The sequence below is a fragment of the Aotus nancymaae genome, unplaced genomic scaffold, assembly GCF_030222135.1.
Source record: "Aotus nancymaae isolate 86718 unplaced genomic scaffold, 86718_ANA_hifiasm-v0.15.2.pri h1tg000006l, whole genome shotgun sequence".
In the NCBI taxonomy this organism is placed as follows: domain Eukaryota; kingdom Metazoa; phylum Chordata; class Mammalia; order Primates; family Aotidae; genus Aotus; species Aotus nancymaae.
Genome location: NW_026988417.1, coordinates 71,787,099 through 71,811,395, shown reverse-complemented (window position 1 = coordinate 71,811,395; position 24,297 = coordinate 71,787,099). Strand labels below are relative to the sequence as shown.

The 24,297-nt window shown below is 36.6% G+C and overlaps 1 protein-coding gene across 2 annotated transcripts in view; it reads right to left on the bottom strand.

The window, feature by feature from the left end:
- The window catches only part of BMP2K (BMP2 inducible kinase), a 130,029-nt gene that overhangs the window by 86,057 nt on the left and 19,675 nt on the right, over positions 1-24,297 (bottom strand). For both annotated transcript variants that reach the window (XM_012446959.2, XM_012446960.2), the window contains exon 2: positions 6,750-6,868. In XM_012446959.2, the coding sequence (XP_012302382.2) occupies positions 6,750-6,868 (119 nt within the window). The remainder of the gene's footprint in view (positions 1-6,749; positions 6,869-24,297) is intronic.

The following is a 24,297-nucleotide window of genomic DNA, read 5'->3' as shown; positions in this document are numbered from 1 at the left end:
TTTATTTTGCCTGCAACATATTGCAATTTATGTGTAGCTATTACATGAATTTAGATACATGTACTTTTAACTAAATAACCTAAAAAAATGAACAAATGGCTACAAAGATTTCTGAAAAGAAACCATAAAGATAATGCTAATATAAATATAAGAATATAAGAAAAGAAACTTTTGCATCTAGTACAAGATAGTCATCTGCATACAATGAGGTTAGAAATAACAATCTACTCTGTTCTACCAGGAAATTTAAAAACAACTATTAAAAATATTATTTAAAATAAATTTACATCAAATATCATTAGCAATATACTTACTTTTAACTATGCAATGTAATTTGAAATAAGGGCTAAGGGCCACTGAACATGTGAATTATTTATAAACAAGTATACATAACGAGGATGAGTCATCAAAAAAGTTGACAGACCACACTAAAGAACTAATTTCCCTAAAAAATGTTCAAAAGCATAGGATTTGAGTGTGCTGCTCCTCATATATTATATGTCTCAAAATCATACAAATTCTATTGAATAGAAGAATTATGACACAACAGTCCAAGACTGTAATATCTGGACTCAAGTTAGAGAACTTTGTCTAAGCTTTGCCATTATCATGAGGTAAATCTTTTCACCCTTCTAACTAATAGCCTTACCTTAAAAAAGTAAATGTCAAAGCCTAATCATCTCTAATCTAGTTAAGAAATAGAGAAAAGCAGAATTCAAAAACGTCAGATTGGCAAATGCACTTATTTGCTAACAAAAGAGATTGTAAAATGTGTGTTAGTAAAAACATTGATACAAAATAAGAAATCCCTCTCTTAGCAGGTGGATAAGTAGGACTGACATTAATAACAAGTGTTGGCAAGAACATGGAAAAATACATTCCTTAGAACATGAAATGGTTCCACTGCTATGGAAAATGGTCAACATAAAATTATATATGATTCAACAATTCTACTCCTAGGTATATACCCAAAACAACTGAAACCAGGTACTCAAGCAAATAGATGTATGCACGTATTCATGGCAGCATTAATCATAATAGCCAAAAGATAGAAACAGCCCTAATGCACATCAAATAATTTTTTAAACTCCATCAACAGATGAATGATAAATTGTGTTACAGACACATAATGGGATATTATTCAGCCATAAAAAATAAAGATGCTATAATTATGTGAATTTCACCTCAAAAAAACAATCTTCAAATATATATATACACCTGTGTGTGTGTTTGTATGTAAGCACTCAACAAACCATGGAGAAGAGAAAAGAGGATGAAGAGGAGGGGAGAAATAGGAAAACAAGGAGTAAGAACAAGAACAGGAAGCCATCCAGAGCACTGAGCATAAGCAACCCTAATAAAGATGAAAATTTTTATTTTAAATATATATATATGTATATTTACTAATTAGGCTAGTTAAGTTAGAGTCATGAAGTTTGTAATGGCCTATTATTTTTCACTTTTCCTAATATTTAAAAAGAAGTTTTCCCTAGCTGAAAGATGCCTTGCCATAAATCGCAGAGTTCACAGAAAAACAATCAACATTAGAGCGTAATATTAAAAGTGAAAAACAAAACTATTGTTTGTGAACAGAAACACATACAGTGAATGCAAAGGAATAAAAACAGAATTCAGGACAGTACTATTTTTTGGATAAGGAGAACAGTAAAGGTGTATTTCATTTTATTGTGCTATGTTTTTTTAAAGTAGTGCTTTGCTTTATTATGCTCTGTGGATACTGCATTCTATACAAATGAAAGGTTTGTGGCAATCCTGCATAGAGCAAGTTTATAGGCACCATTTTTCCAGTGGCTTAGTTTATTTTTCCACTATCTCTGTGTCATATTTTGGTAATTCTCACACTATTTCAAACTTTGCCTTTATTATAACAACAGTTATGATAATCTGTGATCAGTGATGGTTAATGTTTTTATTCTAATTGATGTATGGCAACACAAACTTTGCCCATGTAACACAGTGAACTCAATCAATAAATGTTATATGTGTTCTAACTGTTCCACTGGCTACCCATTCCTCAGGCTCCCTCTCCTTGGGATTCCCCATGTCATAAAACACAACAATATTGAAGAGTCCCACAACTCTTGTTTTAATCAAAAGCTAGAAATGATTAAGCTAGTCAGAAAGGCACATGGAAAGCCAAAGAAGGGTGACACGTAAGCCTCTTACACCAGTTAGCCAAATTTTGAATGCAAAGGAAAAATTCTTGAAGGAAATTAAAAGTGCTACTCCCATGGACATACAAATGGTAAAAAAGCAAAAGAGCCTTATTGCTGACATGGAGAAAGTTTTTAATGGTCTAGACAGAAGATCAAACCAATTGCTACATCCCCTGAAGCCAAAGCTTTAAACCAGAGCAAGGTCCCAACTGCCTTCAATTCTATGAAGGCTGAGGAAATGAGAAAGCTGCAGAAGAATAGTCTGAAGCTGGCAGAGGTTGGTTCACGAGGTTTAACAAAAGAAGCCATCTCCAGCACATGTAAGTACAAGGTAAAGCAGGAACTGCAGCAAGTTATTCAGAAGATTTAACTAAGATCATTGATGAATGTGGCTACATTAAACAACAGATTTTCAATGAAGACGAAAACAGCCTTCTACTGGAAGAAGATGCCATCTAGGATTTTTATAGCTAAAGAGAAGAAGTTGATGCCTGGCTTCAAAGTTTCAAAGGACAGGTTAACTCTCTCGTTAAGGGCTAATGCAACTGGTGACTTTAAGTTTAAACCAATGCTTACTTGCCATTCCAAAACTCCTAGGCCTTTAAGAACTATGCTAAACCTACTCTGCCTGTGCTTTATAAATAAAACAATAGCCTGATGACATCGCATCTGTTTCCGGCATGGTTTACTGAATATTTTAAGCCCACTGTTGAAATCTACTGCTAAGAAAATAAGATTCCTTTCAAAACGTTACTGCTCATTGACAATGTGCCTAGTCACCCATGAGCTCTGATGGAAATGTACAAAAAAATTAATATTGTTGGCTGAGCGCAGTGGCTCTTGCCTATAATCCTAGCACTGTGGGAGTCCAAGGTGGGCAGATCACTTAAGCTCAGGAGTTCAAGACCAGCCTGAGCAACACAGTGAAACCCCATCTCTACTAAAAATACAAAAATTAGCCAGGCGTGATGGCACCTGCCTGTAGTCCCAGCTACTCGGGAGGCTGTTCCACAAGAATCCCTTGAATCTGGGAGGCAAAGGTTGCAGTGAGCCAAGATTGCACCACCACCGTCCAGTCTGGGCAACAGAGCAGGATTTCATTTCAAAAAAAAAAAAAAAAAAAGAAAGACAGAAATTAATATTGTTTTCATGCCTGCTAACACAACATCCATTCTGCAGCCCATGACTCAAGCAGTAATTTTAACTTTCAAATCTTATGATTCAAAAAACGTATTTCTTTTGTTTTTTTGAAATGAAGTCTCGCTCCGTAGCCCAGGCTAGAGTGCAATGGCGAGATCTCGGCTTACTGCAGCCTCCACCTCCCAGGTTCATAGGATTCTCCTGCCTCAGCTTCCTGAGTAGTTGGGATTACAGGCGCCCATCACCATGCCTGGCTAATTTTTTGTATTTTTAGTAGAAACGGGGTTTCACTATGTTGGTCAGGCTGGTCTCGAATTCCTAACCTCATGATCTGCCCGCCTCAGCCTCCCAAAGTGCTGGGATTACCGGCATGAGCCACCACACCCTGCCTATATTTCTTAAGACTATAGCTGCTGCCATAAATAATTATTTCTCTGATGGATCTGGGCAAAGTAAATTAAAAACCTAAAGTCCTACTGTGGATAAAGTGCTATCAAATAGTATTGCATGCTACAGAAAAAGCTTTCATAAAAGGAAAAGTCAACCGACGTAGCAAACTTCACTGTGTCTAAAGCCCATTTATGCCTACCGTTCCATTATTGGAATGCTAAGCATGTGGGAGTTATTTATATCCTACTCAAGGTCATCACCAAGGTCTGATTTTTCATTCATGCAAAATTCAAAAAATTGCAACCTCCAGCATAAATGGGTTAAGAAACTTCCACAGCTACCACCACCCTGATCAGTCAGCAACCTTCAACATCAAATCAGGTGATGATCACCATTTTTTAACAAGAAAGTCTTTTTAAATTAAGGTATACACAATTTTTTTAGACATAATGCTATTGTACATTTTATAGACTACAGTATAGTGTTGTGGTGTTATGATACTCTATGTTGGTTTGTGTCCACAGTTCCTGGTTTGTAACTCCCAAAGCCCTAGTCACAGTCTTTTGTTATAATGTTGGGTATCTTAGCCCTCAGGAAACAGAACCTCTCTCCTGCCCTCCTTTCACCTGCCCCAAGGCAGGACTCTAATCTTTCCCCACCCTTCTGATTGTGGATCTTAAAACCCTCCCCAGAGAGAGTCCTGCACTATACCCTAAGGGAAGGAATGCTGACATCATAAAGCTTCCATAAAAACCCAAGAGGACTGGGTTGAGAGAGTTTCCAGATAGCTCAATGTGTTAAAGTTCCTAGAGATGTGCCAAGGGAGGGCAAGGAAGCTCTGAAGCCCTTCCCCCATACCTCATACCCCATGTATCACTTTATTTGTATCCTTTGCAATATCCTTTAAAATACACCAATAACCCCAAAGTGTTTCTCTGAGTTCTGTGAGCCACTTCAGCAAATTAATAGAACCTAAAGAGTGGGTGGTGGGAACCACAATTTTAAGTCGGTCTGTCAGGAGATGAAGGCTAGAAGACTCAGCAAGTCTGCTCTTCCATCTTCTCCTGCCTGCTTTATTCTAGCCATGCTGGCAGCTCATTAGATGGTACCCACCCAGACTGAGGGTAGGTCTGCTCTCATGCTACCTGGGGAATGCAAGGAGGAGATACTCTTAAGCAGGGAGCTTCTTTATTCCTAGGACTGACCCTAGAACTGTGTGAGGTACTGCTGGATTCTACTGACACTTGGACAGTACTATGAACAGTTCTTAACTGACCAACAAGGAGTTACTTGGTTTACAGACGGCAGTTCCAAAGTGGATGGACAACATTCTGTTTGGATGGCTGCTACTTGGATCAAAGAAGGTAAAAACATATCAGTGAGGTGGGCTGAATTACATACAGGGTTTTTTTTTTTTTTTTTTTTTTTTTTTTTTAGCAGTAATGGAAGAAATGAACAGTGGTGGAAGTCCCTGTGTTTTGAGTTCTTTACTGACTCACAGGCAGTGATCAATGGCCTGCCACACAACCTATGGAAATTTGAGGGGTGCATTAAAGTAGAACAAGTCAGTGTCCATCAGAAGAACTCCCTTCCAGGTTGGGAAGGTGAATGGAATCAGCAAGCAGGTCTGTGCATGTGCTCTCTTGGAGGTGTCCATCTGGGTCCATGAAATGAGTGCACATACGGATACTGCAACAGTGTAGACATGGAGTGAATGAAGACATATTCCTTTTGTACCTTCATGGGCACATAATGCCAGTAAGAACTGTTATAAGCGTCAGCAAGACAGAGACTGCCGATGGCTATGGATGAAATTCCCTGAAGGGAAGGCCCTGAACATAGCTGGCAAGTGAGACTGATGCTAGTAGCCCTCAGGGGTCTATGAATAAGTCTTGACAGGAATAGACGCTGACTCTGGAGTGGGCTTTGCTTATGCAGTGGAAGATGAAAATGCTCAGAATGCCATAAAAAAGCCAGAACAAAAGACAGAGTATGGATTTACAGGGCCAACCATCATTTCTTCAGACCAAAGAACACAATGTACATCCCATAATGTTCAACAATGGAGCAGAGAAAGGTCCTCCTCAGAGTAACAGTTTGATGGAGAAATAGAATAGGCAACTGAAACATTGGTCTAACACAGGGACAGATAAAAAGAGTAACCATAACTTTTGTATGCACTGGGAAGCCAAAAAAATTTTTCTTTGTTGCAACATTCACTTTATTGCAGTAGTCCTGGAACTAAACTGATATCTCCAAGGTTTGCCTGTACAGGGATACAGTGGAGAAGAAACACACAGAAGGCTCCAATAGCATAAGTTCAGTTTAATTTCTTAAGCAGGATAGTGAACAAACTTGGTGTTTACTATATAACTCTGTAAATATTTCTATCCTGAAAATACTCCACAACTAAAATGTATTTAAGAAAAAAAAAAAGAAAGAAAGCAGAATAGCTTTAAAGTATACATGAGGAAGTGTGTAGGTTACATGCAAATACTACATTTTACATAAGGGCTTTGAGTATTCTCAGATCTGAGCATCTGCAGAGTTTAGTATCTGCAGTGGGTCCTGGAAGCAAATCCCCAACCAAGGGATGACTATACTACAAATTACCAGATTATCTTCTAATTTAATGATCTTCAAAGATTATTATAAATAAGCAGCTTGCATAAAAGCTGGTTAATGTTACAGAAAAAAAATAAAACAGGCCAGGCACAGTGGCTCACAGCTGTAATCCCAGGATTTTGGGAGGCCAAGGCAAGCAGATCACTTGAGGTCAGGAGTCCAAGACCAGCCTGCCCAACATGATAAAATGCCATCTCTACTAAACATACAAAAAATTAGCCAGGTGTGGTGGTGGGCACCTGTAATCCCAGCTACTCGGGAGGCTGAGGCATGAGAATTGCTTGAACCTGGGAGTTGGAGGTTGCAGTGAGCTGAGATCATGCCACTACACTCCAGCTTGGGCAGCAAAGAAAGACTCCATCTCAAGGGAAAAAAAAAAACGCCAAATTTCTGAAAGAGAATTGCTTTTTCACTTACCATAATTGTAATTTCCCTTTTACACACATTGAGGTCTGGCATGTTATTGACATACATTCGCTTCAATGCACATCGGATTCCACCGTGAGTACGCACGAGGAAAACTGTGGAGAATCCACCTAAAAAAACAAAGCACTAATTAATTTAAAAGAAACAGAAACAAATGCCAAAATCATGTAACATCATTGTGGAACTTACCATTGGAGGAAAATAAACAATGACTGTGCCCAAGACAAAAATAAGTGCAATAAGCTACTAGTAGATTAAACACCAAAACACTGGCTTCCTAAGTCAATCATGAAGTAGTACTTAGAGAAAATATGCTTCTCAAATATAGATGCTTCTCTCTTAAAGGCTAAAAGACTAAAATTTCACCTTTTGCATAGGAATATCTCTTATACAGTATAATAAAAAATGTCACAATTATGTTACTAAAGTTTGGTATATACAAGTGATTGCCTATATATCAGATTCTCCCTCTTGGATGACAAAACATTGATGTTATTTAATATGAGACATCAATGGGATCAGATAGGTGCTTCCCTCCTCCAGTTCCAGAAGATGAACCAACATTGTTTCTAAACCCATCATAAGAATCTCATTTCCCCTCACCAGTAACTGATTTAGAATTGGATATGTAACTAGTTCTCGCTAATTGAACATGTAGAGTCAGCCTGAGTTGCAGGGAATGATTTTCCACAGATAAAAGAGAAAGACTAGTAGAAAAGACCCTGTTCTTCTGCTTGTTTGTTACCTATGATGTTTAGACCTAATGCAGTCATCTGTGGCCATAATTGAAGAAATAATCATATAGAAAATGACCTAAAACACAGACATTTGGCCTACAGAATAAGACTCCCTCTAGAACTCACATAGTAACCAGCTCCCTCTAGAACTCACACAGTGAATGTCTTCGTTACTTAAGCCACGATTTATATGGAAATTCTGTTAACTGTAGCTGAGAAAGCATCTTATCTGAAGCATATAGCTAGGTAGGTATTCTAAAGAACAATTCTGTCACATCTAAACAAAGATTTCCACCATAAATTTTTTTAAATTTACCTTGACACAGAACATGCTATAGCTTAATTACTTGTTTTTTTAAATGGTGTGTCACTTTCATTAATTTGATAGCCTTTAGAAAGCAGCATCCTGAGCAATAATAAGTCACCTGCACTCTGGTCAATACAAAGTTGTAAAAGGAAAAGTAAACTATTAGAAATACATCATAGTGGAAAAGAGCTCTGATATGATTTGGCTGTGTCCCCACCCAAATCTCACTATGAATTGTAATAATCCCCACATGTCAAGGGCAGGGCCAGGTGGAGATTATTGAAACATGGGGGTAGATTCCCCCATACTGTTCTCATGGTAGTGAATACGTCTCACGAGATCTAATGGTTTTATAAATGGAAGTTCCCCTGTATAAGCTCTCTTGTCTGCCACCATGTAAGATGTGACTTTGCTTCTCATTCACCTTCTGCCATGATTGTGAGGCCTCCCCAGCTATGTGGAACTGTGAGTTAATTACATCTCTTTCCTTTATAAATTACCGAGTCTTGGATACATCTTTACTAGCAGTGTGAGAGCAGCTTAATACAAGTCCTAGGAAACTCCAGAATCAGTACGTACTCTTTACAGATTCTCTACATCTTCCATTTGCAGTTATAAGAAACTGTGCAACTTCCCATTTGTAGATCTGGATTTCCATATACAATGTGTTGGGGAAATCAAATCAACCACCCCACAAGGCAGTTCTAAGAATAAATCAGATGATGACGATGTTTGGTACTTTACGTAAAATAGGTAAAATCTCTAACAATTCAGGGAATTACTTTAAAAGAAAGTCATTTAGCATTAATTTCATATGTAAACATTAACAAACCAGAACGTAAAAGACCTAATGGAAAGGGCCACTTAAACTACCATATTTTATTTGGTTTTAAAATCTCAGGAAAATGTGGAAAGATATATCTAGATAAGGAGGTGGTATGAGTACAGCTGAGAGAAATCATTCAAATAGCATTTGTTTTGAGAAACTTATCTATCTAGGTCTAGATTATTCCCCTGTAACAATGCTTTCCTAAAACAGAGCTTTGCATCAGAATTGCCTGAAGTGGTCTGTGTATGAATTTATCTTTAATAGTTTCCAAGTTCTGGCCCTAAGTCTGAATCAGCAGGTCTAAAGGGGGACCCCATTTATATATTTGATATAGATACACAGACATAACGAGAGAGAGAGAAAGAGAGAGAGCATGCACTAAAAATCTCCCTGCTTGTTATACTATTTTACTTTTGTATATGTTTTAAATTGCTTATTAGATGGAAGGGGGGTAAAAAAGAGTCCCTAAATGGTTCCGACGCATAACCATGTAGCCACTGAACCAAGTTCCCAGAGGAACCATGGATCCTATATACAGTATTCTTACCCACACACAGAACAATGTGATTTTACTCCTGTGAGTTAGAAAATGAGAAAAAAGTATCAAGTAGGTTTTCTTAATAAAAGCCTTTCCCAAAGTGAAAGCTTTCCAATTCTACTAACCCTAATTTAGATAGATCTTATCAAATATAAAGTTTTCCAAATAGAGAAGATACGTTCAACTTTAAGGATTTCTACCTAAACATGGTAAATAGTGATCATTAATAGTATCTGCTTTGAGAATAAAATGTAATAAATATTTATACTTTCCCCAGTACTATCTTTTCCAGAATTATCGATAAGCTAATATTATTTCTGTTTGAAGAATGCACTTACGGGGAGGTAACTAGTTAGGACACTACAGTAGTCCAAGGGAGGAGTGTTGTATTTGCCACCAATCTGTAGCTTATCAAATTCTTAAATATTTATTTTTCCTCACAGAACTCTTTCATGACCAACCCAACTTCAATTTGACTGTATTATCATGTACTTCAATTTTCCACAAATTTCTGTACATAAATCATAAGATTATTGGCAGTAACCATATATTCTACATATATATGTCTAGGTCCAATTTAATACTATAAAGCATAGTTGTTATACTAATGCTAAATTTTATAATTCCAAACATGAAATTATCAGGGTATTACAAAGCATTCTAAATGTTCTCAAAATCCCATAAAATTGTGACAGATATTGATCTGATGAAATACAATGGGAAATAAATGTGTACTCATGAAAGCAAATTTGAAAAATGATTAGTATATTTTACACTCTGTAAACTATATAAATTGTATGACTAAATATAGAAGTTTCGTTTATAGGTGTATTCTTTAAAGAGCAATAATTCTTAGCCACCTCCAGCTTTTTTCAAGGGTAGGATATAAGATTTACACATGAAATAATTTCATAGGACACCTTATTAAAATCTTACCTCTGGTCTCCACACACACACACAAAAAGGTAATCAGATTAAAATGAAAGTGTACCTTTGTTAAGCCAATCTAAATTTGTTTCAAATAAGAAAAATGATAACAATCCTTCATCTAATTTCAAGTGCCAGCCACCCAGGATATTTCTCAGTTGTTATACACTGTAGTATAGTGGTAATAAAATAATGACAACATAGTTTACACTCACTTGGAAACTGCTGCTCTAGAGATGTCAGGTCTCTGTAAGAAGTATATATGAACATATGGCATATACTGCTACAGAATAACTTCTCCTTCTGGTACGCGATTATTTATTCCTTCTATTAAGCAATTAATTTTCCATGCCTTAATTTGTCATTTCCATGATTTAATTAAATCATTTTAGATTTATTGATGCTGTACATATTGGTAACTCTCCTCAAATTCATTTAAAAAGATAATACAGAAGAATGAAAAAGTGATAAAGCCAATTTACCTATCCTTCCTATCTTTCCTACACTTCCTCTGGCATAGTTATTAATTGATCAACAAGAGGTACCCAAAGGAGTAGAAACTGACCAATAACAAAATAATCCTGAAAACAGAGCTAAGTAGTTCACTGGGAAATAGGAAAACTGACTTAAAGTCAATCAATTAGACCTCTTGATTTGCTACCCCATTCCCCACAGCCAGGCCAACACTTGCCCCTATGCAGTATTAGTTTAATTAGCAGTATATATGGGACATCAGGAAACATTTCGGGGCATGGGAATAGAAGAGGGGAGGGAAAGGTGAGTGTAGTCCTTAAAAAACAAAGAATTAAATAAATGTCTGCCTACTGAAAAGAGAATCCCCCACCTCAACCCAAGACCACTGTTCAGCTACAAGAATACTGGCAACCAGATGTATAGGGTTAGTCACAAAAGGAAATAACAATTTTTTTTCTAGGAAACTGGAAAAAAAATACAGCTAATATGGGAGTCACACAATTAAAAAGTGGCTTTCTGCATCGTCACTAAAGTGAAGCCCCACATAAAGAAATTTGCCCCATTTACACAGTGCTTTCAATCATCACTTTAGAACTTCACTCTTTAAAAAGAACAGACACAAAAAAATGATCAGCCGTTCACAGAAACCCTTTAACATAACAAGAGATTAAAACAAGCAAACAGAAAAAAAGAACTTTGAAGACGTGCTGGGACTAAAGAAATCATCCAAAGAACCTATAAATATTCTTAAGAGTAGAAGAAAGACACTGCAGTCATGAACTAAGAGCAGAGTTCTTTAAAAGAGATATTTGGAGAATGAGAAATAACTTTTACAAATAAGAATAAAGAGATCAAAAGTTAACGCTTCAACAGAGGAGCTAGAAGATAAAATTAGGGAAATGTTCTAGAATTTTTTCAGAGCATAAAAGACTGAATATTAAAAAACCAGTCCAGTAGATCCAGTAACTAAACAACAGACGCTCCAGAAAAAGAAAAGAGAAAATGAGGGGGGAAAAATATAGCAAAGATATAACACACACACCAAACTTGAAATACATGGGTTTCCATATGAAAAGGGCTCACCAAGCAAATACCCAGCACATAGAACAAAAAGATCTACATCAAGGTTCATCATTATAAAATTTCAGAAGGCTCAGGTAAAGAATACCCTAAAAGTTACCAGAAAGAGAAAATGATTGCATATTTGCCTTGATTAAAATGGCTTCAGCCCCATATCCACATCCAGTCATCTCACAAAGCAAGGGATTAAGCACAAGCATAATTAAGCTAATAATATTATTAAATGGGCATATTATATACTAATGGTATTTTATCAAGTACTTCCTGCTAAATTTCTAAATTTCAGTTAGACTAAAATTATCCTAAAATTTTTAAGTTGCTTCAAGATTTCTCCATGTTCACGTGAGTCATTATAGTAAGATAACCAACATAAAATAATTGTACAATAATATTAATGCCAGTAAGTAAGAATATCCAGAAAATACACTAGAATCCATTAATGCCAGTAATAGTAAGAATATCCAGAAAATACACTAGAATACCCTATTATTAAATGACAAAAAAAGACCTAGATATTACATAGTGAGCAAGACTGAGTATTCCAAAATCATTTCAAACAAGTGATCAACAAGAAGGATTTTGTCTTTTATATTAACAGTGAATATTATGAGTGTTGGAGGTTTTGAAGCAATTAACCCTTCTATGTATAATGCCTGGTAAGTGAGTAGGCACACAATATTATTTATTGAACGAATGAATGAATCAATGAAAGATGGGAAAAAAAAATGTTCTGCTAAATTTCTTCTTGGAATCCAGCATATCAAGGGGAAGGGGAAACAAGGCTTTTGGAGTCAGACATAAAAGTAAATACTAACTCTACCATTACTAGTTGTGTGACTATAAGCAAATTAATTTCTGAGCCCCAGTTTCCTTATACATTCAGCAGAGATAATAAGATCTCCTCATAAGACTATTCTAAAGAATAAATGAGATTATGTATCAAAGCACTAATGCAGTTCATTTCATAAACGGTAGCTTTTGTAACTACTACTAGTATGATTAGTAGTATTAGGCTGCTGCTGTTACTACTGCTTCATCTTGGCCAGGCACAGTGTCTCACACCTGTAATTCCATCACTTTGGGAGGCCGAAAAGGATGGATCGCCTGAGCTCAAGAGATTCAGATCAGCCTGGGCAACATGGTAAAACCTTTTCCCTACTAAAAACAGAAAAAATTAGCCAGGCATGGTGGCATGCACTTGTAATCTCAGCAACTCGGGAGGCTGAGGCACAAGAATTGCTTGATCCTGGGAGGCAGAGGTTGCCATGAGCTGACATCATGCCACTGCACTCCAGACTGGGTGACAGAGTAAGACTCTGTCTCAGGGGAAAAAAAAATTACACATTCTAAAAAAGAAGACTGGAAGTTAACACACAGCTTGATAAACAAGCTAATATAAACACAGTAAAATTCAAGGAGACTACATTTACCTGCTTAACCATGCCCAAGTCTCCACATGCCATGTGGAGAAAAGTATAAACTGAAGTACAAAATAAAATTATTCAAACCCAAAATCAGCTTATAAAATATATTTTTAAGTATCTGGAAATAAAGTGTTAAATAAAGGCTAAGATCATCCCTTTTTTTAAACACCATAATTCACCTCTATGTTTTGGTTTAGTTTGCATAATGGAGTAACAATTCAATAGAGCTACTCAAAATAAGGTCTAAATGAATGCCTCCCCCATCCATTTTAGGGGGGAAAAGCCCTAAAAGTGTATTATATGTTTATTAAAAGCATCACTCTGACTCTATGACCATAATATAAGAAACGATATATGTCTGATCTTTGCTCCTAATTTCTGGTACAGAGCTTCAAAACCACTTAAGAGTTCCCTAGTAGACATTTTTTTGTTATACTAATGAGGTAAGTCATCATGGGGCCCCTACATAGCTTCAGAATAAGGCTGATCACCAGAAAACCAACTAGAGGTTAGATAGATTAGATCAGAGGGTTGGAACTTTCAGTCCTTCCCTTCCCTTTCTCCCCACCCCCTACCTCTGTGAACAGGAGACTAGAGATTGCGTTCAAGTATATGGTCAATGATGTAATCAATCATGTTTATTTTGTGAGACCTCAATTAAAAACTCTGAATACAAGGTTCAGAGTTTCCTGGTTGAACATACTGCTTTAGTGGGAGAGCAGTGTACCGGGCATGGGGATAAAAGCTTCTGCACTCAGAACCCTTCCGGACCGTGTGCTATGCACCTGTTCATCCTGTTCATTCACGACCCTTCTAATAGAAGAGTAATTTTAAGTACAGCAATTTCCTGAGCTCTGAGTCACTGTAGCAAATTATCAAACGAGAGGGAACCCCTAAATTTGTAGTCAAGTAAGTTTATCAGAAGTCCAGATGACACCCAAGACTCAGAGCTGGTGTCTGAAGTGGGGGTAGTCTTGTTAGACTATGTCCCTCAACCTGTGAAGTCTATGCTAACTCTGAACAGTTAAGAGTCAGAATTGAATGGAATTGTTGGAACTTCCCAAAACTTCCCCAAAGGCACCAGAAGTCTGGTGTCAGGAGTTTGAGACCAGCCTGGCCAACACGGTGAAATTCCATCTCTACTAAAAATACAAAAATTAGCCAGGCGTGGTGGCAGGCACCTGTAATCCTGGCAACTTGGGAGGCTGAGGCAGAGGTTGCAGTGAGCCAAGAATGTGCCATTGGACTTCAACCTGGGCAACAGAGTGAGACTCAGTCTCAAAAAAAAAACAGTAACCATTTTGCTAGAACAATGGGGGTGGACAGAGGGATTTGATCTTTACCTCATAACACATCAAATACAAATTTCAGATGACTTAATGATATAACTATTAAAAGTTCAACATTCCAGGTCTTAAAATATATAGGAGACTGTATGTATAACTTCAAGGTAGAAAAGAATTTCTTATTTAGATATAAAAATCTCAAAAAGATGAAAACTTATAAGTTTGACCACGTTAAAATCTAAATTGCAATTTCTGCTTGTAGCAACATGGCAGACTACAGGTTCAGAAAAAGCTTTCCTGGAACAGCAGTTTTTAAAATTCTGGATGAAATAATCATGGAGGCAGATCAAGAGAATTCTTTGGAGACAAAAACAAGAAGAAAGCATCAATCCATAAACTGGATGACAGCCAAAGGCCAACATAAAGAGTAAGAAGGTCACACTGGGACCACCACGTAAGTCTAGACCCACAAAGAACTTCCGCCTCAATGTGAAATTGCCCACAAAAGCAATTGAAGTAACTACTAACTTCTCAACAGCAAAAGGCAGTGAAATGACACCTTCAAAATGCTAATGCTAAAAGAAAATATCTGCAGAGAAGTCTATATCCAGCAAAACTCCTTCTAGAATGAAATTAAAATAAACACTTTTCAAGTTAACAAAAAAATGACCTTCACTAAAGGAGAGTGCGTCAGACTGAAACTAATTGAGCCTAGATGGAAGATCATACAAGACCTTCTTTCTCAACATACAAGAAAGATTCACAAAGATCATAGCTGGTAAACACTGACTTGTAAAGCAAGAAGCATAATGCCTAATCTGTAGATTTTTTAAAAAGTGAAAATAGATGTAAAATCACAAACAATATCTCATAAGAACAATATCATATCCTCTCAGGAGAACAGAACGACAGTGATGGGAGTTAAAGCATGCTAAGGTTCTTACACAGGTGAGGCACATAATTATAACTTTAGTCTTACTGGGATAAACCACCACTAAAACAACAGAAAAAGTATATATGCCTTCCAATTAACAGAGGGCAAGAAATAAAATGAACAGAACCTTAAGCACTCCAAAACAAAGCAAGAAAAGGATTTAAAAGATAATGAGAAAGCACTGTTTGAAAAGATTAACAAGAAGATCAGAATTGGGAGACAAATTAGAAAGCTATTTCAGTATGAAGAAAAAAGGTCTCAAAACAATACATAATGACTGTTAAGAGGAGAGTAGGGGTGAGAAAGGGTGAAGAATTTTTGCCTTACCTACACTGTTTATCTTACAATGAAAAGGTATTTATTACTTATGACATTCACACACACACACACACACACAGAGAGAGAGAGAGAGAGAGAGAGAGAGAGAGAGCGCGAGCTACTTCAACCATCCAGGCAATAGATAATAAAGATAATTCACAGAAAAGAGATAGCAGGTGAATTCCAGTTTCTCACTTGGGTATCTTAGGATTGGGCCACCTATTCAAACAAGAGAAGCTGACTTGGTGAGAAATTCAGGTTTGTAAAAATCTAAAAATATATTTTAACAGTTAGATATCATGTCTACAATAGAAGCAAGGAAGCCTGGATTACAGTAAGAGATACAGGTAATTTGTGCACAGATTCATTACACAGAGAGACTGCTGGGGAATATCCAACAGGTAAAACACCAACACCAAGTAAAGGAAGACAATTTCATTGAGCATTATGGAATATGCTACCTCCATCTTAAAATATTTTAGACAACTGCTACTAGGGTGAACAGAAATCTTTGCTAAAAAAAAAATACTGAAATACACTGAAAAGTCTATTAAACGTTTAAAAGTATCCATTCTCTAAAAACTTCTCTACGTGAAATACAATTTCAGTATTTACATTTAGATATTTAATGTAATATTACATTTATTATATTTAGACACTTGTACATGAACAAAGGAATTCAATCTAAAACCAGTAACATGAATTGAGTTTGCCATTTTTTATTTTAGATGTTTATAATACACATTCTAATCTTATTAAATAAAAAAGCCCTATTTTCAAGCTTTAAAGACAGCTATAAACTATTTCAATTTAAAGTGTTAACATGAAATTATTACAGAAGAATATAAAATGAAAAATCCATTTTTTGGAATATCTAGAAATTAACCTGATACTAAACACGTTACAGACATAACTACATTCCAGCATGCAGTTCATTAAAGCAGAATTAAAATTATACACGACAGTCTAAGGTTAGCAAACAAAGACCACCAAAATTTATATTACTGAAAGTGTATGGGGAGGTTAGGAAACATAGTAATTAAGCCACAGAAGATAGACAGTGTGTTATATGGGCTTTGTTAACTCCTCCTGACACTATCCTGTATCACTATACTAGCCCTAACATGTTGATGATTATGCATGCATTTTGTATAACTATCTCAAGTGCCAAGTAAACACAGCTTCTGTAATTACTTCAGAAGGGGGAGGAGAGGACTACTGAGAAAAGTCTCAGTGCAGAGCCAAAGTATCAGCATAGGGCCACTATCTATTACTTCAAGGCCTGATACCCAAACCTTGGCTCAGAAAACAGATACATATGTATACATTCTGCCTGAACCCAAAGAAAAGCACACTCTACAATGACTCAAATAGTTTTATCTTGATGTTACTAAAGACAAACAAGACTTTCAAATTGAAAGAGTGAAAGTCTGCACTTTGCAAAGAGTTCAGGCTTGTCAGAGTACAGTATATCCTTCTCACCAACTTCAACTATTCCCCGAACTTAATATTCCATTGACTAAATCTGTATTTATCCTACTAATGAAAAACCTCCTGTTATTATTTGTTGTTTTCCAACAACTTGGCCAGCCTACTTGGCCAGGTTGTCAACTTTAAACCTGAGTTGACAGGCAGGGACCTTCAACCACAATCTGGCTACTTTGAGGGGTGAAAGAAAAATCTTCATATTGGCACACCTATAACCCATTTATGGCATATTATTTTAACCACAGCACATGAGTAGGCAAGATTTAGTCAAATTCTTCTGATATTCGAAGGTAGGTCTAGACACAGCCTTAAGTCTTATGTACTTTTGATAGAAAAGCCAAATCATACTAAGATAAAAATTGGATGTAAAACTCTAATTAAATACATACACAAATATATACATTTGAATCAGCACTAGAATCTCCAATAATGAAACAAGTATTTGTATGTAAGCTAGAAACACAAATTCTTATGCACTTTAAGCTTCTGATATTTTGATGCTGATTATAAATACCTATAACCACTATGAGAAACATCTAAGTAACTAAAATACAAAACCTGTACACCAATTTCAAATTGGATACATAATAAGAAATCAAAGAATATAATGCAAGGGTATTTACATAAAGTCTATGTAAAATCCTCTGAAATCATATGCAGGTTTTCTATGCAAATTTTTCTGGGGAAAGGGCCTACAGAACTTTCATGAGATTCTCAAAAAAACAGACAAGTTATTTTTTAGTATCTTTATTGAAATATGTAGCAAACAGAACTTTTTCCTAATTCTGGTCCTACATATGTTTATATATCCACTTCTTCAAACTGTCTATGTAAACTGACTTCTAAGGGTACCTTGGCCTGTGTTGGCCTCAGATTCCTTCTTGTAAAAATGGGAATAGCACTGTTGCCCTGTCTTTTTCAGAAATGCTGAGCATATTAATTTGTTTGTGAAGTAGAAAGTTTTCTAGACAATCAGAAGTTTCTAATGAAATGTCAATATAAAATAATTTTATAATGTTATTATGGATATTTTAATGTGTGTCAGTATGGTCTATAAAGACAAAATTTCAGACAAAGCAACTGCCATAAGAAGAACAAGGTTTGTCTTAAAAGTACTGATACCCAGATTTTAATTCTCTCAGCCTGTCTTCTCTCATTCAGCTTGTAAATCTCTATAAACATGTAGGATTATATTAGAATATATTTTACTTAAAAGAACAGTAGTTTTGTGTACTTTAGGCTAAGGATGACTACAGTGAAATTCTTAAGTCAAAATTCCAAGTATCCATTGGAGTATCCCTAAAGAATACTACCCATCCTCAATCAAATTAGAACTCAGAATTAAGAAACTAACTCAGAACTGCACAACTTCATGGAAACTGAACAACCTGCTCCTGAATGTCGACTGGATATACAATGAAATGAAGGTAGAAATAAAGATGTTCTTTGAAACCAACGAGAACGAAGACACAACGTACCAGAATCTCTGGGACACATTTAGAGTAGTGTCTAGAGGGAAATTTATAGCAATAAATGCCCACCAGAGAAGTGAGGAAAGATCTAAAATCGACACCCTATCATCGAAATTGAAAGAGCTAGAGCAGCAAGATCAATAAAACTCAGAAGCTAGCAGAAGACAAGAAATAACTAAGATCAGAGCAGAACTGAAGGAGACAGAGACACAAGAAAACCTTCAAAAAAAAATCAATAAATCCAGAAGCCAGTTTTTTTAAAAGATCAACAAAATAGACCACTAGCCAGATTAATGAAAAAGAAAAGAGAGAATAATCAAATAGATGCAATAAACAATGAAAAAGGGGATATCACCACCAATTCCACAGAAATACAAACTACCATTAGAGATTACTACAAACAACTCTATGCACACAAACCAGTAAACCTGAAAGAAATGGATAAATTCCTGGACACTTGCAACCTCCGAAGCCTAAAGGAGAAAGAAGCTAAAACCTTGAACAGACCAATAACAAGGGCTGAAGGTAAGGCAACAATAGCCTACCAACCAAAAAAAGTCCAGGTCCAGACAGGTTCACAGATGAATTCTACCAAACATACAAAGAGGAGCTGGTACCATTCCTACTGAAACTATTCCAAACAATACAAAAAGAGGGAATCCTTTCCAAATCATTTTATGAAACCAACATCATCCTGATACCAAAACCCAGCAGAGACTCAACAAAAAAAGAAAACTTCAGGCCAATATCCATGATGAACATACATGTAAAAGTCTTCAATAAAATACTGGCAGGCTGACTGCAACAGCACGTCAAAAAGTGTATCCATCACGATCAAGTAGGCTTCATCCCGGGGATGCAAGGCTGTTTCAACATACACAAGTTTATAAACGTAATCCACCACATAAACAGAACCAAAGGCAAAAACCACATGATTATCTCAATAGATCCAGAGAAGGTCTTTGACAAAATTTAACAGCCCTTTATGTTAAAATCTCTCAATAAACTAGGTATCAAAGGAACATATCTCAAAATAATAAAAGCTATTTATGACAAACCCACAGCCGATATCATACTGAATGGGCAAAAACTGGAAGTGTTCTCTTTGAAATCTGGCACTAGACACGGATGCCCTCTCTCATCACTCCTATTCAATATAGTATTGGAAGTTCTAGCCAGAGCAATTAGGCAAGAAAAAAAAATAAAGGGTATTCAATTAGGAAAGGAGGAAGTCAAATTGTCTCTATTTGCAGACGACATGATTGTATATTTAGAAGACCCCATCATCTCAGCCCAAAATCTCCTTAAACTGATAAGCAACTTCAGCAAAGTATCAGGATACAAAATCAATGTGCAGAAATCACAAGCATTTCTATACACCAATAACAGACTAACAGAGAGCCTAATCATGAGCAAACTTCCATTCACAATTGCTACAAAGAGAATAAAATACCTAGGAATACAACTAACAAAGGATGTAAAGGACCTCTTCAAGGAGAACTACAAACCACTGCTCAATGAAATAAGAGAGGACACAAACAGATGGAGAAACATTCCATGCTCACGGTTAGGAAGAATCAGTATCATGAAAATGGCCATACTGCCCAAAGTAATTTATAGATTCAACGCTATCCCCAAGAAGCTACCAATGACCTTCAGAGAACTGGAAAAAACCACCTTAAACTTCATATGGAACCAAAAGAGAGCAAGCATAGCCACGTCAATTCACAGCAAAAAGAACAAAGCTGGAGGCATCACGCTACCTGATTTCAAACTATACTAAAAGGCTACAGTAATCAAAACAGCATGGTACTGGTACCAAAACAGAGATATTGACCAATGGAACAGAACAGAGGCCTCGGGGGCAACACAACACATCTACAGCCATCTGATCTTTGACAAACTTCACAAAAATAAGCAATGGGGAAAGGATTCCCTGTTTAATAAATGGTGTTGGGAAAACTGGCTAGCCATGTGTAGAAAGCAGAAATTGGACCCCTTTCTGACATCTTACACTAAAATTAACTCCAGATGGATTAAAGACTTAAACATAAGACCTAACACTATGAAAACACTCGAAGAAAACCTAGGCAAAACCATTCAGGACATAGGCATGCGCAAGGACTTCATGACTAAAACACCAAAAGCATTGGCAACAAAAGCCAAAATAGACAAACAGGACCTAATCAAACTCCAGAGCTTCTGTACAGCAAAAGAAACAATCATTAGAGTGAATCGGCAACCAACAGAATGGGAAAAAATTTTTCCAATCTACTCATCTGACATAGGGCTAATATCCAGAATCTACAAAGAACTAAAACAGATTTATAAGAAAAAAACAAACAAGCCCATCCAAAAGTGGGTGAAGGATAGGAACATACACTTTTCAAAACAAGACATTTATGAGGCCAAGAAACATATGAAAAAATGCTCATCATCACTGGTCATTAGAGAAATACAAATCAAAACCACATTGAGATACCACTTCATGCCAGTTAGAATGGCGATCATTAAAAAATCTGGAGACAACAGATGCTGGAGAGGATGTGGAGAAATAGACACACTTTTACACTGTTGGTGGGAGCGTAAACTAGTTTAACCATTGTGGAAGACAGTGCAGTGATTCCTCAAGGACCTAAAAATAGAAATTCCATTTGATCCAGCAATCCCATTACTGGGTATATACCCAAAGGATTATAAATCGTTCTATTATAAAGACACATGCACACGTATGTTCATAGCAGCACAGTTTACAATAGCAAAGACCTGGAACCAACCCAAATGCCCCTTGACACAAGGAAAATGTGGCACATATACACCATGGAATACTATGCAGCCATAAAAAATGATGAGTCCATGTCCTTTGTAGGGACATGGATGAATCTGGAAACCATCATTCTCAGCAAACTGACACAAGAACAGAAAATCAAACACACATGTTCTTACTCATAGGCGGATGCTGAACAATGAGAACACAGGGACACAGGGAGGGAAGCATCACACAATGGGGTCTGTTGTCGGGGGGCCAAGGGAGCAACAGCGGTGGGGGTGGGGAGGTCGGGGAGGGATAACATGAGGAGAAATGCCAGATGTAGTTGATGGGGGGATAGAGGCAGCAAACCACATTGCCCTGTGTGTACCTATGCAACAATCCTGCATGACCTGCACATGTACCCCAGAACCTATAGTACAATAAAAAAAAAAAGAAAGAAAAAAAAATACTGCCCATCCTAAAGTGATATGCTGGAAGACTCCTGTAACAGTCATTCTTTTGAGAACACATAGTCATAGCTTTTCTAAGAACAAACTGTTTTCAGAGTAAAATAATTTTATTTTTATGCTACAGAAAGGAAGCTAAGAAAAGAAAACCAGCTATGTTCTCCCTTGATGAGACTCTACATATGTATTTCTAAAACTATTCCTATAACCTGAAAATTACTTAACAGGCTGTACCCTTTTGAAACACTTAGGTCAGGTTTCTCACAGGCATCCAGCAGGTATCTCCATATCCTGTTTCTTTCAACCAAAATCTTATACAATTTCTTGCTGCTGTCACCTTTATGACTTGAATATGATTTTCTCTAAGGACCTGACTTACTGGCAGTTGAGGGAACTAGTTCAATAAAAACATACCAGATTCCAAGACTTTCCTAGGCAGGATCTGTCTTTTTGATTCTTAGGCCTAAGTGATAAGCTCATTATAATACATTCCCACCAAATGCGGTTGGTTCATGCCTGTAATAGCAACACTTTGGGAGGCCAAGGCAGGAGGACTGCTTGAAGCCAGAAGTTTGAGGCCTGCCTGGGCAACGAAGTGAGATGCCTATCTCTACAAAAAAATTTTAATTAGCCAGGCATGATGGCACACACCTGTGGTCCCAAATGAGGAGGAAGTTTCCCTCAATTGAGCCCAGGAGTTTGATGCTGCAGTGTACTTTGATCATGCCAATGCACTCCAGCCTAGGTGACAGAGTTAGACTCTATCTCTAAGATAAAGCACAATATATTCCTAATCAAAGGCAAATTATCTTCAAGATGATCAACATAAAACTTTTTCACATTGCTGAAAGGTCAAGCCATTACAAAATAATACAAAACATATGTGACAAGCTTATAACGCTGCAAGACCTAAATGAAGTTAATAACTTTACTGAGAGAAATTTTTTAAACTTAATAAAAATGGTAAGACACACTATATTTCTGGAAAGCACTACTTAATACTTTCAATATGCCAATCCCTCCAAATTAATATGTAGTTTTCATACAATGCAAACCAAAATCCCAAAACTGCCAAATTACCTAGAGTATTTATTAAACCTGAAGTTTTCTGGACCTTTCCCTAAACCTGGAATTGAATCTCTGGGATTCAAGTCAAGGAATCTGTTCAATAAAGCACCCTAGATGAAATTTAAGAACACTTACATTAGTCCTGCTAGCTACTAATAATCCATTTGAAGTCCATTAACAAAGTAGATATTCATAATGGACTGCTTTGATCACTTTGGGGTAAGTTTTTTCCCTTCCTCTTAGGAGACTGGCTAAAATAGAATGTGACCTGTGGAAACAACAGAACTGGCATTACCTGAGAGCTTGCTGATAATGCAGAACCTCCAGCACTACCCAGATGTACTAAATTCAAGCAGTTTAATAAATCCCAGGTGATTCATATACGTATTAGAGTTTAAGAAGCACTGTGTTAAGGACTAAGACTCCCCCAAATTACAATGTTCTAAAAAATTAATACATCTAAAACAGGCCAGGGGACATTCATAGTCCTTTTGAACTTCCCTGCTATATCACTAGTCTCTAGGACCCCTCATCACAACTCCCATGCATAAAGCTGAAATGAAGGCTACAATGAAACCATTACCTTTCTTTTATTCCTAGTCACAACATCCTTTCACCTCCTTTATATTCACTTTTTTTTCCTAGAGTGGAACAGTCACATTTTAGAATGTCTCTTTTTTTTAGCAGAACTGAAAAAGACTACAGATTTAAAATTCTCTACCAATATTACTCTTTCTCCCTTTTTGCATATCAAAACTCCTCAATTCATAAACACAAAGCCTGGATACAGATCACATTCATCTATTTCACAACTTCCTTCTCACCAGAATATCAGGCCCCAAGAAAAGCATTAAATTTTAGTGAACTCTTACATACTGCTGTCCATCTCTTCTTCCCAAATTCAGTACTATGCCAACCTCTCCTTGCGACTCCTTTCAGTGGCCTTGTAACTATTAAGTACAAAAATACCTCATCTCTTCCATCAGATTTCCTAAACAGCATCTGCAACTCTTTAACCCAACATCTGCTTTCTCAGATCACCTTCAATGTTCCCTTCACCCAGTGACCATACTCAGTCATGTCACCTAAACTGCAATTATCTCACAATAGTTAGATAATTAGACAGCTCTTCCCATGTTCATTTTTTCAACAAATATTAATAAGTGTCTGTGACAGTCTCTGGAACACATTTTCAATAGGACACCGTTTGTGTGAGTTTGTAGTCTACTGAGAAAGACAAAAAAGTTATTATGGCACACTGTGATAAACTCTGTCAGCAAATACAACTGAAGTACAAAGGGTTAAAATGAAATAATTATGTTTGGAATACCCTCAATCCAGCATTCTCTCTTCACTTCAACAAGCCCTGAAATTTCATTGTTTTAGGAAGTCTTTCTTGATAAGAACTGATTACAAAAGTCAAGAATCTACTGCATAG